The sequence below is a fragment of the Talpa europaea genome (assembly GCF_964194135.1).
Source record: "Talpa europaea genome assembly, chromosome: 8".
Classification (NCBI taxonomy): domain Eukaryota; kingdom Metazoa; phylum Chordata; class Mammalia; order Eulipotyphla; family Talpidae; genus Talpa; species Talpa europaea.
This window is the reverse complement of record NC_140075.1, coordinates 107,581,970-107,602,309: the sequence shown is the minus strand read 5'-3', so window position 1 is coordinate 107,602,309 and position 20,340 is coordinate 107,581,970. Positions and strand designations below refer to the sequence as shown.

The following is a 20,340-nucleotide window of genomic DNA, read 5'->3' as shown; positions in this document are numbered from 1 at the left end:
GTTTTACCCCCAAAATAAGTAACTCACTGTTCCTTCTCTGTCTCTAAGAAGGGGTCAACTGCTATTACAAGAATATTCTCAAGCTTAATAGGTTCCTGGCTTTGAGGTACAAATGAAAGAGAAATGAATCCATAAAATTTCTATACCTAGAGATAACTTCACATTATATACAGCCAAACTGAGCTCATAAAATACCACAATCTTTATATTACAATTTCATTAAGCAATTTTATGAAACAAAGCTGAAGTTCTTTGAATATGGCTTAAAAACAGCAAAGTCACCTCTATTTGTGCTGCCAAATGTGCTTTCTCCATGTCTTTTCGCTCCATGCACCGCTTCACTTCCTCTAACTCAGATGCCATCGCATTGAAGTTCAGCTGCACTCTCAAATCTGACATCTGCCTCTCCAGATCCTCTTTGTCCTGCTCAATCCCTTAAAAGAGAAAATGTAAAGCTTGATTGTTGTTTTTTATTCACAGGTCATGGGCTTTCAAATGGTACAAAGCCTTGGTGTTTTAATATTCTAGCTAACATAACTAACTTATTAACACCATCAAAGACACACAAAAAAAAATTCTGAATTTATCAGTCTATTGTTTCAAGTCTCACACAGTTTTCTAAATGCCGTCCAAAACTATGCCATTTTGATATGAAAACATAAAGTGTTTCTGATTTCTAGAACCATTTAGGAAAATCCTACACATGTTTTTTAACTTTATATTCCTACATTCCCTCCAAACTTTGAAACAAAAATACTGAAAAAAATTTCAACTAAGGTATTCCAACTGAAATTGTTGAAGTTCATACAACAACAAAATGTTTTTCTTACAACATACATAGACAATGATGTAAAAATCTCTCATGGTGTACCCCCACTGGCTTTCCCATTCCAGAGACAATCACCGAAATTATATCACTGATGAACATAATTAGACTCAGTCTTTAATTCAACAGGAAAGTCTTGTTCTTATATCCAGCTCTTGTATCCACTTTGAGTTGATTTTCATGTATAGTGTGAGGTAGTACACTAGTTTCATTCTTTTGCATGGGGCAGTCCAATCTTCCCAACACCATTTATTAAAGAGACTTTCCTTGTTCCTAAGTATATTCTTTGCTCCTTGGTCATCATAGATAAGTTGACCACATATGTGTGCTTTTATTTCTGGGCTCTCAATTCTATTCCACTGCTACATGTGCCTGATTTTGTTCCATATCATACTGTTTTAATTATTATGGCTTTATATTATAGTTTGAGTCAGAAGTACAGTATTCCCATTTCCCCCCTTTTTAGTAAGGAGAGTTTTGGTTATTTGGGGGTTTTTGTGGTTCCAGAATCAACACTCCATGACATAAACTACAGAAATGTCTTTGAAATCATCTCCAACAGCAAGAGAAAGATAGGAGAATATAAGTGGAACTACATCAAACTAAAAGGCTATTTCTGTATGCTAAAGATGACAGTAACCAAAATAAAGAGATACCCTACTGAATGAGAGAAAATATTATCATATACCATACATCTGACAAAGGTCTGATATCAATTATCTACAAAGAGCTCATACAACTCAACAAAAACAAAATAAACAACCCAATCAAAAAATGGCAGAAAAGCTAAATAGGCATTTCCCCAAATAAGAGATACAAATGGCCAACAGGCAAATGAAAAAATGTTCACCCTCACTTATAATCAGGAGAATGCAAATCAAAACTATAGGTGTGAGGCACCACCTCACACCTACAAGAATGACACATATTAAAAAAATAAATAAAAACAGGAACAACAGGGCCTCCCCGGTGGCGCAGCGGTTGAGCACTGGGTTGCGAAGCTGCCCACAGCCTCTGCAGCGCCGGTTCAATCCCCAGCTGCTCCCCGGCCACCAGAGGAGGGTCCCACATGGCGCGCAGACCTCTCCTGCCGCCCGCTGCTCCCCTCAGCAGTGTACTTCGGTCCTTCTGCCTGCTCTGCTCCCGCTCTGGCTCTGGTGAATTCTCTCACCCTCCCGTGCTTCTGACTGTACCCAGTGTTTGTATAAATAAATAAATAAATAAATCTTTAAAAAAAAAAAAAAAAAACAGGAACAACAAATGCTGGTGAGGGCATGGAGAAAAGAGGCCCTCTCACACGGTTGGTGGGAAAGAAGACTGGTCCAGCCACTATGAAAAGTTGTGTGAAGGTTCCTGAAAACAATAAAATTGGATATGACCAAGCACTACTATTCCTAGGAACCTACCCAAATACATCAAAAAACTAATTCTAAAGGAAACCTATACTACTATGTTTACTGCAGTACTACTTACAATAACCAGGATATGGAAAACAACCCAAATGCTCCAAAACAGCTGAATGGATCAGGAAGCTGTGGTATACATGCTTAATGGATTACTACTGAGCTATCCAAAAAGACAGCCATGTCATTTGTGGCAAAATGGATGGAGCTGGAAGGGATAAAGCTAAATGAAATAAGTCTGAAGGGGAAAGATAAATACCAGATGGTTTCCTTTATAGGTAGAATACAGAAAAACCAGACAAAGTGTCAGACAAAGATAAAACTTGAAATCTAACCGTATCTGAGGCATTCAGGGGTAGAGGGGAGGTAAGACTGGGAAGTGTGAAAAGGAGCAAAGAACACAAAAGACGGTAGTAATGGACTATGAGGAATTTGGTGGTGGGAGATATGGTGACCACAACTGTGGGAAGAAATCCTATACTGTCCAAAATTAACAAGGATACTTCATTAAAAGATACTTTGGTCTAGCACTCTCCCAACTAAACTATAAAATAAAAATTTAAAAAGATTTAAAAAGGAAAAAAAATTATTGGCCTGTGATACACAAGGCCCTGTAATACCATCTTATTCAAAATAACACAAAAGCCCTTTTCCAGTGAGCTTGCATGCCAAGAAACAATACAAGTCATATAAATAAATTACTTTTGTGAGTCTAAGATGTCAAAAATTTAAACATATACTATCAATTTAAAACTGCTGTTTGTCTAGTATTTTCCTTTCCAGAAAAGGAAAAAAGAAAATACTGACAAATCAAATTTATAGACCATTTGTAAGACATATCCCAAACTTAGAAAAGTTAAAGTGTTTAAAATTGTACATCCTGGATGAAAGAAACATAGGCATTTTAATAGTGCATAAAAACACTGACAGAGACTATACTATATAATGGTTCTTATACAGAAATAGTACAAAAGTGTCTTGGTAAGAAACTGAGGAAGGAAAAATTGGAAACTAAGAATCAAAGAATGGATACAAGAGTTCACCAAGCAAAGCAAGATACAGTTAGGAGTGATATTTCAGGGAAGAAGAAACAGTATAAAGTACAGGGGTACAAAGGTAAATTTAATATTCAGATAATTATACACATATTAGTTCTATAAAGCTAGCACACAGCAGAGGAATGAGAGTCAGCAAGGAGTACATAATTTAGAAATTATCACATAGGCCAGGAGTTAGCAAACATTTTCAATAAAGGGACAGATAGTAAATATTTTAGCTATAGGATCGCTATCTCAACTATTCATCTCGGCCATTGCACTGCACAAGCAAACTAGAATGTGTAAACATGTATGAAGTAGTAGCTGTTCTATAAATAAGTTTATTTACAAAAATAGGAGACAGCCTGAATTTGGCCAATATGCCATACTTTGTCTATCCCAAGGCCTCCAACCTGAAATTATGCATTACATGGTTCATGATACGTGTAACATATAACTTTAGAGTATAAACATATATAAAACAACATTAGTATGACTATATCATATAAAACGTGGAGATATTAATACATATGAATGTGTATGTAAGGGCATATATATGACCTTTATGAAATACACCTGGTGTGGATATAGTATTTTGGTATATTTCATATACCATAGATACATATGAAATATGAGTATGGGGATATTCATATAAATACACGCACATAAATAATAAAACATTTACCAAAATTAAAATACAAAAAGTATAAAATATAAATAATGTTACAACAATTCTCCACAACCAAAGAATTGTCTCAGCTCTCCACCTTGAAGTACCCTTGCTACAGTGACAGGTCTATGGTATAACAGTTAAGAACTCAAGCTGAGCCTCGCTGGTGGAGCAGGGGTTACAGTCTCAGTGCTATCAAGCTATCAGCAGCCACTGGGGCATGAGTTTGATCCCCAGAAGGGAGCTAGCCCACATGGCACAGCAGACCTCTCCTACCTCACCTACTGCTCCTCCAGGAGTGTATTTCAGTAGATCTGCCTGTTCTGCTCCCCACTCTGTCTCTGGTGATTCCTCTCACCCCCCGCCACCCTACACCTCTGGTCTACACCCAGTTCTTGTATTCATAAATAAGTAAAAGCAAATCTTAAAAAACAAACAAAAAAGGAAACTCTGATTTAGGAAGAAAAAAAATTTGGATCTGCTACTTACCACCTAAGTGATCTCAGGCTAGATACTCAATCTCTTTGTTCTTTACTCTTTGTGTTTTGTAGTCATTAAAATAGAAATAATAGCCCCCTTCTCACTGAATATTTTTAAGAACTAAAGGAGATAATTTACAAAGAATAGCATAATGCCTTATGTGTAATAAAAACTCAATAGCTTATAGTGAGAAGTTTTAATCAAGAGGGTAACATCAACAATTTGTCTTAGAAGAGTCCCTTTAGTAGCAGTATGGAAGATAGATTACAGAGTGACTAGAATAAGACCAGAGAATAATACAGATGAGATGAAGCATGCGTAAACTGGGGTTGTGAAAAGAAGAAAGAGGACAAGGCAAATTCAAGAGATATTTTCTAAAAATCTATATGTGTACCTAGATGCATATAAATATAAGTATAGGGATATAGAGACTAGTTTGTATTTTAGGCGTGGACATTTTATTAAATGATGATGTCAAAAATTGAGATCAAATAAATGAAAGTATCATTGTGAAAAGAATGGATTCAGATATAAAGCTATTGACTGAACATGCTGTGAAACAACACATGGAAGTAGCCAATGAGCAAATCCATCTGCAGACTGAGGTTAAAAGAGTAGAGCTAGGTTTAGGGATCATCACATATAGATGACAGCTAAAGCACGTGACTAAAAAACACCACCAGGAGAAATATTAAGTGAGAATCGCCAAGGTCAGAATTCTAGACGTGACTAGCATTTGAAAGACAACTGTGAACAAAGAGAAAAGTGTCCAATGAAAAGAATTAAAACAGAAGAATGAGGAAAGTTTAGAAGCACTGAAGTCAGTGCAATTCTTCATTCCAAGAAGAAAGAAGGAATAAAGAGAGGTCAAGTAAGATAGGTAATGGAAAGACTCCTTATAATTTGATTGAAGCAACATTAGTGAATGAAGCAAAGTCAATGAAGGAATAAGCTGCAGCACAGTATGATGAGTGTTTTCTTATGTAATATTTTTTAAATAACACAAGTATTTTATAAAGCTGGAAAGAATTCCACTACTGGCTCAAAGAAAGTGAAGTTCATTATCACATTGATTTGAGAACATTCAGGGTCTTTTTTTAGTGTAAGTACTTAGAAAAATAAGATTCTGCTAGTCCTCACAGACTTATACCAAAAACAACTAGATTTTGTGAGGCAATAAAACATAACAAATGTTTTTCTAAACAAAATGAAAGTTCTTATGTGCACCTTTATGTACTTTTAATGAACAATCTAACACCTTAAGATTTTACTTTTAAAAATAAATTTTAAGATGTGATTGCACTAATGTCAAAAATAAATTATAACATGATAGGAAATTTATGTGAACTTAGCGGCATGCAAATATATTAGAGTACATATGTCAGACTCTTCCATACAGTGAAGATTTTCTGGCAATATGGAAATTCTAGTGTAGGCAACATATTGAGTTATATTAGGGAATGTGAGGAAATATTTACCTTCCCTGAATAGATAGTAAATCACATGCTAACAGGAGTTTCTCCAATAATTCAGGCATTTCGGTAGGTAGTCTCATTACCAAAACAATTTACAAGCTGAATAATCTGGACTACTCTAATAGAAACTATTGTAAAACTTCATTATCACCATTTCTGTTAAATTTGAACTTTAAAAAAATACACCCATAGTCATTACATTCCACAACCTAAATCAATACCTCCACTGAGAATGTATTCTAACATTTCTCATTTATCAAATGGAAAGTGTTCCTAATCCACATAAGAGTGATTTGCTTCATGAACACTTCCTACAATATGATCAATTTTTGTCACCAATCTTCAGTTAACCAAAATAAATATAGGATCTTAATTTTAATTGGTTGCACATATTAAAAAACTGGGGTAAGGAAAAGTGAAAAATAGGTATTTTCCAATTTAAATACAAGGAGGGTATGTAATGCACACACAGGTATTTTGGCATAGAAATAGAAAGCTGGAAAGAATTCCACTACTGGCTTTGCTGGCTCTTTCTAAGAAAAATCTCCAAAGTAGGTCTGACAACCAAAATAGGTTTAAACTTCAAGCAGAAAAAACATAAAATTGGATGTTAGTATTACCAACAAACAAGTAAAATTTAAAATTAAAAACACAATGCTGTTTTGGTTAGTATCCACAAAAATGATATACATGAGTATAAATCTAACAAAATCTATATGAGGAAAACTACAAAACCTGAATAAAATAAATCAAAGATGAACAAATAAATGGAGATACATTCCATGTTCACCAATAGGAAGACTCAATATTGTCAAAATGTAAGTTCTTCCTAACTTAATCTACAGATTCAGTGCAATACAAATCAAAATCCCAGTAAGTTATTTTGTGGGTATGGATAAATAGAATCTAAGTTATATGGATAGATCCAGAATAGCCAAGCAATCTTGAGAAAGATCAATATTGAGGACTGCCACTCTCCAACTACAAGATTTATTATAAAGCTATAGTACTTAAAAGTGATATTGGTGAAAAATAGACAAATAGGTAGTGGAATAGAGAGCACAGAAGTTGACCACATAAAAACAGTCAAGTTATCTTTGCCAAAGAAGATGATGTAATATAATGGGTAAGTCTTTTCTACAAAGAGCACTCAAACAACTGGATACCCACACACAAAAAAAAATATTAATCTACATCCTTCACAAAAGTTAATTCAAAATGGATCACAGATCTAATGCAAAACTATAAAGCTCTTAGATGATCAAACAGAAGAAAAGCTGGGTGACCCTAGGTTTTGTGATGACATTTTAGATATGACACCAATGACACAATTCATGAAAGAACTAATAAAGTGGCCTTCTTTAAATTAAAAACTTTGACTCTGCCAAAGACATTGCCAAGAAAATGGAAAGACAAAGCACAGACTGTGAGAAATTATTTGCAAAGACATTATCTGATAAAGAACTATTATTCAAAATACACAAGAACTCTCAAAAGTCAACAATATGAAAACAAACAATCCCACTATAAAATGGGCCAAAAACCTTAACATCTCACCAAAGAAGATATACAGATGGCAAATACACCTATGAAAAAATGTTCCACATCATATCTTATCAGGGAAATATAAATTAAAACTGATAAGGAGATGCTATTATACATCTACTAGAAAGGCCAAAATTCAGAACACTAACCAAAAACAAGGACAAGGATAGGAACTCTTATTCTCTGCTAATGGAATGCAAAATGATATATCCATTATGGAGACAGTTTGGAAGATTCTTATTAAACTAAACATAAGATCCAGCATTCATGCTCTTTGGTGTTTACCCAAAGAAGGTAAAAACTTATGTCTACACAGAAGTCTACACAGTTGTTTAGATAACAGCAGTATTATTAATAATTGCCAAAACTTGGAAGCAACCAAGATAGTCTTCAGTAGGTGAATGGACAAATAAACTGTGATACATCCAGACTTTGCTTTAAAAAAAAAAAAAAAAAAAGCTACTATACCCATGAAAAGTCATGAAGAAAACTTAAAGGATATTTCTACATGAAAAAAGTTGGTATGAAAAGGATACACATAAGATCTCAATTATAAAAGGTTCTAGAAAAGGCAAAACTATCAAGACCATATAAAGATCAGTGGTTGCCAGGGCTGGATGTGAAGGATACATAGGTATAGTATGAAGGACTTTTAGAGCAGTGAAACTAGGCTATGCTACTGTAACAGAGGATACATGACACTATATAAGTCCAATATCACAGAATACACTATATCAAGAGTGACCCTAAAGTAAAATATAAGCTCATTGCTTGCAACAAATATACTACTCTATCAAGCAGGGGGCATATGGGAAATGCCTGTACCTTGTGCTCAATATTACTATAAACATAAACCTAAAAAATAAAGACTATATTTAAAAGTTGGATACTAAATTATGATCAACCTATTGGAAAACCTTGTAGTACATGAAGAAATACATAAGATGACAAGAATATATCATAAGAAAAGCAATTCTAAAAATGAGAAATAGTTCATGAAGATTCTTTTTTAAAAACCCACACACTTAAAAATCAGAATTATACCTCTCCTAAGCCTCCAATCATCTCCCTGTTCATCCTGATGGCTCGACTGTTGTTTGGAAATCTGAGATCCTTGCTGTTGTTGTAAACCTTTACGATCTCCTGCTTTCATAAGTTGTGTACGGAGTTCTTCTATCTAAAATCAGAAAATCAAAAATAAAACATTAATTAGTTTTGAAAGCAGGGGAAAAACAATTACAAAGTATTTTACTGGGAAAGAAAATTTACTTCTAATGGGCTACTATAAATACAAGTTGAAGACAAGTTAATCTCCCTGATATGCTGAGCACAGTGGAACAGGCCCCGGCTCCATTTCTTTATGCATCCTATTCCTCCCACAAAGATGAGTCTTTTCCTCTTCCCTCTGTCTTTTTTGACAAAGAATTTGAGATTTTTAAAAATCTCAGTTCATTCCATGAATGTTAACTCAAATCACTTCTAACTTAAAAACTTTATGTCTCTATATTTTTTACATATTTTCTTCTATATGATCATGTTCTACTGATTGGTAAATTCAGGAAAATGAGCATGAATTAGGATATTTTCACATCAAGCTACAGCTCAAAATAAATAAGCAATACATGATGTTGAAAGAATTATAAACTACTTGAGGTCAGGGACTGTTTCATTCATCTTTATATTTCTAGAGACTGTCAAATTGCCTAGCACATAGTAGGTATGTGTTCAACAATTGTTAAACCAGTTAACACTGGCAAAAACACAGTTAAAAAACACAAACATAACCTCAACACAGAAATCTCTTGTTTCAAAAACTAAAATCAGAGATTACAGATCAGAGTTCCAAAAACAAAAATCAGAATGGAACTGAGTACAAATATAAACTTCGAGAAAAGAAAGTCTGAATTCTGCCAACACTATTTTCATGTAACCACTGGCTGCAGAACAAAGGCAATGAGCAATTTTAAAGGTTTTGTAAAACAGATGCTGTGATGTATTTTCAACACTAATTGTGAAAATGTAATACTCCTTCTGAATATCTTGATACCTGTCATCTTTGCCTACCTAGCAAATTATTATGTAGTAAGTTATGTAACCCACATCTCAAAAAAAGAGGAAGATACAGTTGCAGTTAACATAAAACAAAGGTAGAGGGAGTTGAGAAAATCATAGGCCTTTATCCAATGTACATAAGAGGACCATTTCCAATTATTCAACTTTAAGTATCAAAAGCATGCAAGTGTCAGTATGAGCTACTGAACTACAAAATACCGTCCTTTAAAATTAAGCCTTGGGCCTCCCTGGTGGCACAAGGGGTTAAGCACGGCACTATGAAGCAATCCACAGCCTCTGCAGCACGAGTCCGATCCCCGGCCAGCCAGGGAGCAACCCACATGGCGCAGCAGACCTCTCCTGTCTTGCCCGCTACTCCCCTCAGCACCGTATTTCAGTCATTCTGCCTGTTCTGTTCCCCATACTGTCTGTGGTGAATCCTCTCACGCCCTGCATCTCTAGCCTGAACCCCAGCTCTTGTATGCATAAATAAATAAATCTTTAAAAAAAATAAAATTAAGCCTTAATGATAATTAAAAGGGGACAATGAGCATCCTGAAAACATGAATATAAGATTGTGATGCATTCAAAGTAACTTGAACATGCAAAGGTGTTTTATGTATTTTTCCTCCTTTGCTGTCCCACGCTTCCTTAAATAAAATTAAGTTACTAGGAAAACTTTATTTTACATATCCAGTCTCACTTTTACACTGCTTATGTTAACAGCAGCAATGCAAGATACCGTCACAGCAGGAATTTGGGCTGCTGTTTTATGTACTAACATTCTCTGAATCTTCCTGAAAGGATTTCCATTCTGCTTATGTACGCTAATATACATTCCTTAAGAAAAATTTTCTAGACCTAGGAATTTTCCTTCCACAAGACATTTATAGAGTAGGGGATTCAACCCTAATTTAATTTAAAAGTAAATTATCATAGCTCACATAAACTTACCTGATGCAAAAGTGTTTCTCTGCTGCCTTCTGACTGATTCAATAACCTTCGAGAATGTTCCAATTCTTGTGCAAGCTAGAGTTTCAACAAAGGACAAAGCAAAATGTCTAATGGAGCAGAAGATAACTAAATTATTATGGGCACAGTTTAACTGAAGAAAAGTGGAAAGCTTCAGAAAACTTAGTTAAAAAAACAAATACCTGACATAAACAGCTATTAGTATTTCCATTAAAATGTTAATTGTATAACATGAAGTGAACCAGACCTCAAGAGGACTGACTTCTAGTCACTTCCAACTCAACTGTGACCCTGTTTAAATCTCTTCATCTTAGACCTCTATTCTATTGTCCCTAAAATAAGGATTGTATATTAGATGATCTTAAATTTCTTCCAGTTCTGAATTATTTTACTCTAAAGTCTAAGGTATTTTTTCTTTAAATTGGTACATACAATATGATATGAATTGAATTACAATAAAAATGTCAAAGACCTTATGACACAAAGTATACTTCACTCAGTTGATTTCATATATTTTAATATTCTTATGTCCCTATTTCTTTTTTTTTAAGATTTATTTTTATTTATACAAGAACTGGGATACAGATCAGAGGCATGGGAAGGTGAGAGAATTCACCAGAGACAGAGCGGGGAACAGAACAGGCAAATGGACTGAAGACACTGATGAGGGGAGCAGCGGGCGAGTCAGGAGAGGTCTACCGCACCATGTGGTTATCTCCCTGGCAGGTTGGGAATCGAACCGGCACTGCAGAGGCTGCAGACAGCTTCACAGCACAGCGCTCAACCTGTTGTGCCACCGGGTAAGCCCCCTATTTCTAATATCAATGATATTACTAAATTTTTAAATATCTGAGCTCAGAAGAAAACATTAAGAATTTATTTAATGATAATGCTGTTAAACATCCACAGAAAATGTACCAGTTATGTGACTAAATACCCTACGAAGTCTGAGTATGCCTAAATTATTTCAAGTTTAAAAGTATACCATGATGGAAGTTTGTTAAAATCTAGAATTATATATCCTAAACATGTTTATATTTTGTTAAGAGTAAGATTGTGAAATCACAAATTTAAATCAAGATGTTGTTAAAAGCTTAGATTTGTAGTAGTTATCCTAAATCATCACTTCATTTAAAGAAACTGTAGGGCCTCCCTGGTGGTGCAAGGCATTGACATGCAGGCTATGAACCTTGCCACAGCCACTAGAGCATGAGTTCGATCCCTGGCCAGGGAGCTACCCACATGGCACAGCAGACCTCTCCTGACTTACCCACTGCTCCCCTCAGCAGTGTATTTTCAATCGATCTGCCTGTTCTGTTCCCCACTCTGTCTCTGGTGAGTCCTCTCGCCCCCCCACAACTCTGGCCTGTGACCCAATTCTTGTATGTATAAATGAATAAATCTTTAAAAAAAATAAAATAAAGAGACTATATATTAGTCCTCTACAAACTGTACATTTAGTAGGTGTGACAATCAAGGAGTAGAGAAGGGAACATTATGGTGATAGTTGGAACAGTCTATATCATAATTGTAGAATGAGATAAAATTGTTTGTAACTATACATACATACATGTGGAATCTCCAGCCCTCTGTGTTGTTAGGGCTATTGTCTCAGTGCCCAGAGTACCTGGTGGTGAAGCTAAAATGTAGATTCAGGCAGGGGGCCTCTCACCAGGGCAAAAGTCCTGGTATGAGGAACACACTGGGAAACCAGTATCAGCTGAAAACAGCAGGCAGATATTATGGCCAGATTAACAAGATCAGCTAGAATACCTTACTTGTAAAGATTAGCAGAAAGTTAGGTAAGAATAGGGATTAGAGATAGTATGCTTTGATTAGTAGAAACTATGGAGCCCCCCAAGAAACAGCCCCTAGCTTCTACGAGATGATAACGCACCCCCCAATAATGTACCCTCATGCATGCACATGCCTATCATTTGTGAGCCTGGTTCTTAATAAATATGAGACACCCATTGATTGGGGCTGCACTTTTTTAGGTGGATTCTTCTCTTCATCCCGCACACCTCCCAACACTGTTGCCCCACAAGGCGACACATACAGACACACAACACACAAGTGTACACAAAACTGGTGAAATCTTTATAAACTCTGGATTGTAATAGTGTCAACTTCCTGGTTTTGATATTAGGTGGAATTATGCAAAATGTTACCATGGAAGGAAATTGAGTACAGAGCACATGGGATGAGCTCGCTACATTTTGCTTTGCAGTATCATATGAATCTATAACCATTTCAAAATAAATTTCTTAATGCAGTCAATCTTGTAAAACTGCATGGTGCAGATCACAAATTAATGTCATATTAAAAAAAGGCACGTACATATAGAATCACAGAAGCCACACAAAATATCTGACCTCTTGCCTTGTTTCTATGTAGAAATAGAGAGCAAAGAAATCACACTTCCATCAATATGGTTTCATAATCTACCAAGGCCCATTTTGTTCCCTGGGTCTGATGAGCAGTTTCAGCTCCCAAAGGGCAAATGGAAACCTTGCTTACCTATGAAACCTTGCTTACCATAAAAGTGGCACGAAAGCATCACATAACTTGGCATAAAGGAAGTAATGGGAAATAGAAAAAGAAACAAAAACAAAAAATTCATCACAGTAAATTTTCCCTTTATTACCATTCATTACCTCGGGTTCTTGCTTAAATCTATTCCTGTGAGAGCTAAGAATTGTTTGGTCTCTGAATTCCTTCCTGACTCTAAAGTAATAAACTCCACAAGTTCATAGATGCAAATAGATGTCAAAAGTCCTTAATATTTATTGAGATAAGGGACTTTTCATAACCAGGCTGCTAACTATGCCTATCTTTTATAATAAAAAGGCATGTATCCAAATATTCAGCCATTAAACAACATGGCTTTTCTAACCCTGCAGCAAAGTCAAGCTGTTTAAAGGTTCTCCAGCAAGGAACAGTAAAGTTTATTTCGCCTCTAGAAAAGGAGTGTGGCCTGATGACAAGGCAGCTCTTCCAACGCTCCCAAGAGCAAGAAGCAGACAATGGCAGAGCCATTGAACCAAGTGTCTCCACCTGAAAACACAAAGGCTTCACTGTTTCCTAACAAATGATCTTAGGAAACTTTTCAAAGAACTCAACCAATATCACTGGCCCCAAACAACATTATTCTTTGAAAGATAATTTTCTTACTTGATTCTTCTCAGTTTCAGTTTCTCTTAGCTTATTTTTCATTATTCCCTCATTCTCATCTGCTTTAGCTTCTTGTTTCTTCAGTGCCTAGAATGAAAGAGATGGGAAAATATTTATTATTCCAAATATATATATATATTTAGAACTAAAAGACATTTCTAAGATTTATGAAAAAAAAAAAAAGGTTGAGATGTTGGTGACTGTATGACATCTACAAATGAACTATAACCTTGCTCATTCATTGAAGTCCTTAGAAACATCAGTGGATATCGAATATAAACCATTTTCTAATCTTCACAATTAATTTCCACTTAGTTTTATTTTTCCTCATCTTTGGGAATTTTGTTACACTTTTTGAGAGCCTAGACAGCTAATAGTTTTCTTGGAAACAACACTTATTGCCTATTGAAATAACAGAATTGAAAAGTTCTATCCAACTATTTAAACATAATATCTAATACTAGCTCACTGGGTTTTCAAATTCTAAAAAAAGTATTCTCATCAAGGTAGAAACATACTGGGCCCACATCCCTCTTACATAAATGACATTTTTATCACAACATATAACTGGATCTTCAAACCATATTTCACAAACCATATTTTGCATTTGTATCTATATTTTATTCTCTTTAATAAAATGGAAAAAAGAACCGTTAGAAAACACAATTTCAAAAGTTAACCACAGAAGTGTTTGTTTTGGTTTGTTTCTATGTTAAAACAAAATTAAACTTAAGTAAAAAAAAAAATTATACTTGGACCAGTCTTTCAAAACATCTTAACAGGCATTCCATTTGTTTGAAAAATTTTTGACAATTTTAGCATTTAACTTAGCAAGATGTGCAGAAGCTAAACAAATTGGAAAAAGCCAAATTGCCAGAAGTCTTTTCCAAAAAAGATCTATGTTGCTCAAATGAAAACTGATTTTTAGACAAAAGGCAAAACATGCTAAAAATTGTTTTGATGCAAGTACAATCAGTCATATACAATTTCATTAATTTACACACCCAACAAGCATCTCCTAAATGCATTTAGTAGTGCCAGGCACTATGCTATAAAATACACTTGGCCTCCTGTCTATAAGATTACAGTTCCCTCTGCCATGGCTCTTACTCTTACCAGTAAAATAGCAATTGCATAAAAAAGCAGAGATATATTCAAATGAAAAACAGCTTTTGAGTTTAACAACATTTTGTAGTGTTTATTATATCTAGGCATTCTTCCTCCTACATATGTTAAATACTTTAAATATACTGAATATATAAATTTAAACTTTGTGATAATTATGAGTTAGTATTAAGCCCACTTTGTTCAAGGGGAAAAATATGGGACACCAGAGTTGAATAACTTGCCCAAGGTCACTTGTAATGGCAGAAAGAAGAAAGACTCAGGCTATCTGCCTCTTAACCAGTGATACTACCTCTGCCTGTTGACATATTATTATCAACCTTAAGAGTCTATATGAAGACTAAATTATTTGACACTTGCAACACACTATAAGATAAAAGGCAACTACTATTACTGACTTGGTCACAGTGATAAAGTATTAAAAATATAATGATTTTCAGGTAGTTATGAAATGATTGAGATGTCCGATTTATTTTTCAGGGAAAGTAGAATTTGCATAATCTATTTAGTCTCGATACCAGATGTATTTATAAAATTTTCCTAAACAAAGTTATCTTAGAAACTAAAAAACTAATGCTGGTAACTTTATTCTTTTCACCCTTCCTCAGTCTTTCCCTACAGTGAGTGAGTGTGTGTGTGTGTGTGTGTGTACATAAGAGAATATATAAAGAAAAAAGATATAAAGTTGTTGCTACATTTTTAATCTATTCACTTTATAAAACTTTAAGCTATTTTATAGCTTGATGCAGCCACAATTTTTTATGAATTAAACTTAATTTGTTCTCTTTTCAATATTTGCTCACTGAACTAAAAATCTGCCTGGACTTTTCCAGAGAGGGGAGATTATAAGGAAGACTTCCTTGAGCAGTTGATAAGTTTTACCAAACTAAGTTTCCTATATCACTTTGCTCATCTCTTAATGTTCCAGATTCCTCCCACCTCTTCTTAGAAAGGTAAGAGAAACAGGAGAAATTATCTGCTAATTTTCTAAAGTTTGACTTACCCTCATGTTGCAACTCCAAGGGTTTTACTTACTTAAGAATTTAAACTCAAAAATTTTCCAGTGAAAACATTTTTCCATTTGCTAACTGGAATTAATATACTTCTGTTCCTCTAACATGATTTACAAAATTACATTTTACAAATTCTATAATATTTTACATCAAAAAAAACAGGAAATATATATTACCATTCCCAAGTGCATACTTTGTTTTGATTAAATGAATACAAGTGTTTAATTCATTTAATGCCTATTTTTACTTAGATAGACATTCAAAACAATCCTTGCACTTTCAGAGGCATATATTTCCAAAGAGTAATAATACAAAAGCTTGAGTGTCATTACGGTGTAAGCTTCAGAAGGTCAGGGAACTCATCTGTCATAAACACATTTTATTTCTAACACAATAGTTGGCACAGGGAGTAAATACATGTTATTGAATAAATGAATAAATACCCCTTTATATTCTGAATAACAATTTCACTTTGCAATTAGCCAACTGTGTTCATCATATACATATGTTTCTCTAGATTCCTCCCACCTTTCTTAATCTTCATAAGTTCTCAAACACCAAGTTGGCTGTCCTTCTGGAAAAACAATTATCATGGTATAGTGATGCTGGAAAATAAATATTTATATTTGGGTGTAATTCAAAGAGCTAATAATATTCTCATAATTAATCATTTTAGCCTTTCTTTGGAAAAAAAATGTCCTGAATAAGTTTATTTTAAATATTTTTTGAAATAGCTAAGTTTATAAAATAGTTGAAAGTATAGGACCTCCCTAACAGCACAAGGGATTAAGCACAGCACTGTGAAGCTATCCTCAGCCTCTACAGCATGAGTTCAATCCCTGGCCAGCCAGGGAGCTACCCACATGGTGCAGCAGACCTCTCCTGTCTTGCCCGATGCTACCCTCAGCAGTGTATTCCAGTCAGTCTGCCTGTTCTGTTCCCTAGTCTGTCTCTGGTGAATCCACTCACCCCCCCACACCTCTGGCCTGTACCCCAGCTCTTGTTTGCATAAATAAATCTTAAAAAAAAATAGTTGTAAGTATAGCTAATGAGAGTTCCTATAAACCCTTCACCTAAAGAACATGACATCAACATAACTCATGTCTGATGTTAATCCTGATTACTTCATGAAGGTAAGATGTTATCTGCCAATCTCCCCTGCCATACTGTACTTTCCATACTGTACTTTTTAGAAGAGAGTCAGGAAGCCCAGCCCATATTCAAAGAGAAAAGAATTAAGATTTACCTCCCAGTGGGAGAATATGAAAGAAGGTTAGAAAATATGTTAAAAACACTAAAGTAATTAACAAATATTTGGGGAACTGCTTTGGGACTATGCAATGATCCTTAAAGTTTCACCCACGAATTTAGGTCAAAGCTAGACAAACCGTAATACAATCAGTGCTTTTTTAGTCTATAAAAATTTTCCCTCATCAGACCTTATAGTCCAGTGTGACCCAGATTTCAAGTAAATTAACTCAGAGGCCAGTGCTCACAAGTAGAGTGCTGAACCTCTCTGCATTCACTCCATAATAACCTGCTTACATCAAAAATGTTTTTAAATAATCCATAATTTACATAAGATTCTATAGGTGCATAGTGAACATTCATCAAATCTCCACCAAATATGTTTGCTCTCCTAGTTCTCCCAGGCTACTTCAAAATTGGGGGTTCATCTTCCCTATTCTCCTACATCTTTTCTAGCTCATTATTTGCTTTCTTTGCAGCCACCATACCTTCCAGATAGGCTTCTAAATCTCCTCCCCATCCAACCCCATCCCCCAGTTATGAAAAACAAGTTATCTCTATTACAGTTTTCAGTTTTGAATACCTATAGTCATAATCAAGCAAACACCCGCACACATTCCCTACCCCATAAAGAAAGAATCTCTAGGCTACCAGGATCTTCCCCTTAAAGGGCAATATGGGAAATATTTTCAATGTCACACTAAGAAATATTTAATCTTTATTTCTTGTAAGTAATATAAATATTAGACATTTTCCGTGGTGTTAAGAGTAAAAAAATCAGCTGAACTTCAATCAATATGTTGTTTTCTGTATATGGAGTTATACCCTATAAAAAAAGATAATTCTTCTGAAAGCTACCATGGGTTTATTTTTGCTTTTAACCTTTTTTAATTTTTTTTAACTTTTTTAACTTTTCTTAATTTTTTTTTTTACATTGTTGTTCTTTTTTAAACAATATTTGTTTCCCCCCAGCCCCTCAGATTAAGTCCCCATGGAATTTCCTTCCACAAGACACCCATGCACCATCACCTCAGTCCCCTGTGCTCCTCCCTCCCTCCCTCTCATCCCTCTCCCTCCTCTTCCCCTGCAGGATGTCTCTAATTTATAATTGTCTGTTTTTGCTTTGTTGTGTTTTATACGGTTATTATTTTTTTACACTGAGTCTTACTTGGTTCCCCTATATTACTGCTATAAGTGAAACCATCCAATATTTTTTTTTTCCCTTCTGGCTTTTTTCACTGGGCATAATTCCTTCTAGCTCCATCCATGTTGCTGTGAATGGTGTGAGTTTATCTTTTTTGATTGCTGAATAATATTCCATTGTGTATATATATCACATCTTCTTGAACCAGTCATCTACTTTTGGGCATTTGAGTTGTTTCCAGGTTTTACCTTTTGTAAATAGTGCTACAATAAACATAGGAGTACAGGTGTTCTTTTGAATCAATGTTTTTGTGTCCTTTGGGTAGACCCTAGGAGTGGAATTGCTCAGTCATATGGTAGCTCCATTTTTAATAAATTGAGGAAACCCCACACAGTTCTCCATAGTGGTTGGACCAGTTTGCACTCCCACCAGCAATGTAGGAGAGTTCCTTTTCTCCACATCCTCGCCAACATTTGTTGTTGCTAGTTTTTTTTAATTTGTGCCATTCACACGGGTGTGGGATGGTATCTCATGGTAGTTTTGATTTGCATTTCCCTGATTACAAGTGATGTTGAACATTTTTTCATATGCCTGTTGGCCATTTGCATTTCCTTTTTTGGAGAAATGTCTTTTAAGTTCTTCTGCCCATTTCTTCCCTGGAATGTTTACTTTGTTTTTGTTGAGTCCTGTGAGTTCTTTGTATATTTTTGTGATCAGTCCCTTATCAGTTGTACCAACATGGATTTTTTTTTTATTTTATTTTATATAATTCCTACATCATTTTTCATTTTTAACAATGCATGCATTTTTATTTTGGTTATATTCCCCATACAATTCCCACCCCCCCCTTATTTTGACCCTAATCCTCCCTCTTCTCCTCCCCCCACCCCTACAGTGTGTCTCTTGTTTATAGTTGCTTGTTAATTTTGATTTTTTCTTTATTATAATTACTCTTTTTCCTGGTCCCTTATTTAGGTTTTTTAAATTCCTGCTATGAGTGAAACCATCCGGTATTTTTCTTTTTCTTTCTGGCTTATTTTGCTGAGCATGATCCCTTCCAGCTCCATCCATGTTGCTGCAAATTGCATGAGTTTATCTTTTTTGATTGCTGAGTAATCAGCATGGTGCATGGTGTATATGTGCCACATCTTCTTGATCCAGTCATCTATTTTTGGGCATTTGGGTTGCTTCCATAGCTTAGCTATTGTAAGCAGTGCTGCTATAAACATAGGGGCACAGATGCCCTTTTGAATTAATGTTTCTGTTTCCTTTGGGTAAATACCTAGGAGTGGAATTGCTGGATCACATGGATGCTCTATCTTTAGTAGGTTGAGGAATCTCCACACAGCTCTCCATAGTGGCTGGACCAGTTTGCACTCCCACCAGCAGTGCAGGAGAGTTCCTTTTTCTCCACATCCTCGCCAACATTTGTTGTTGCTAGTTTTTTTTTAATATGTGCCATTCTCACTGGTGTAAGATGGTATCTCATGGTAGTTTTGATTTGCATTTCCCTGGTTACAAAGGATGTTGAACATTTTTTCATATGCCTATTGGCATTTCCTCTTTGGAGAAGTTTCTTTTTAGCTCTTCTGCCCATTTTTTGACTGGATTATTTACTTTGTTTTTGTTGAGTCTCAATAGCCCTTTGTAGATTTTTGTGATCAGTCCTTTATCATTAGTGTCGTGTGCACAAATTTTCTCCCAGTTGGTGGGATTTCTCTTTGTTTTGGTTATTGTCTCTTTTGCTGTACAGAGCTCTTTAATTTGACGTAATTTTGATGTCCCAGCTGTTTATCTTTGCCTTCACTATCACTGCTTTGGATGATGTGTCTGTAAAGATGTTTTTGAGGTGCATGTCATGTAGTGTTTCGCCTATATTTCTTTCTATATATTTTATGGTTTCAGGTCTTATGTCTAGATCTTTAATCCATTTTGAGTTGGTTTTTGTGTGTCCACCCTGGATTTTTTAAAGGGCCCAAATTCCCACATTGAATGAAAAAAAAAAAAAACTCTAAATCTTTTGGAAACCTAAGAATTTGCAATAAAATTTCTTTTTCTCCTCACATTGCATCTACATCTGACCAGTGATTTATATCACTTTTCCAAAATTATACACTTTCCTATTACCTCTTAATGTGCTATCATTTGATACCCTCATTCTTTCACTTATTCATGT

At 35.1% G+C, this 20,340-nt stretch overlaps 1 protein-coding gene across 1 annotated transcript in view; it reads right to left on the bottom strand.

The window, feature by feature from the left end:
* The window catches only part of CEP128 (centrosomal protein 128), a gene marked incomplete at its 3' end in the record, with an annotated part of 367,236 nt that overhangs the window by 278,742 nt on the left and 68,154 nt on the right, over positions 1 to 20,340 (bottom strand). Inside the window, exons 8-11 of the mRNA XM_084240528.1 lie at positions 13,635 to 13,721; positions 10,443 to 10,517; positions 8,481 to 8,613; positions 283 to 434 (exon numbers count right to left, since the gene is read on the bottom strand). Coding sequence (XP_084096654.1) covers positions 283 to 434; positions 8,481 to 8,613; positions 10,443 to 10,517; positions 13,635 to 13,721 — 447 coding nt within the window. The remainder of the gene's footprint in view (positions 1 to 282; positions 435 to 8,480; positions 8,614 to 10,442; positions 10,518 to 13,634; positions 13,722 to 20,340) is intronic.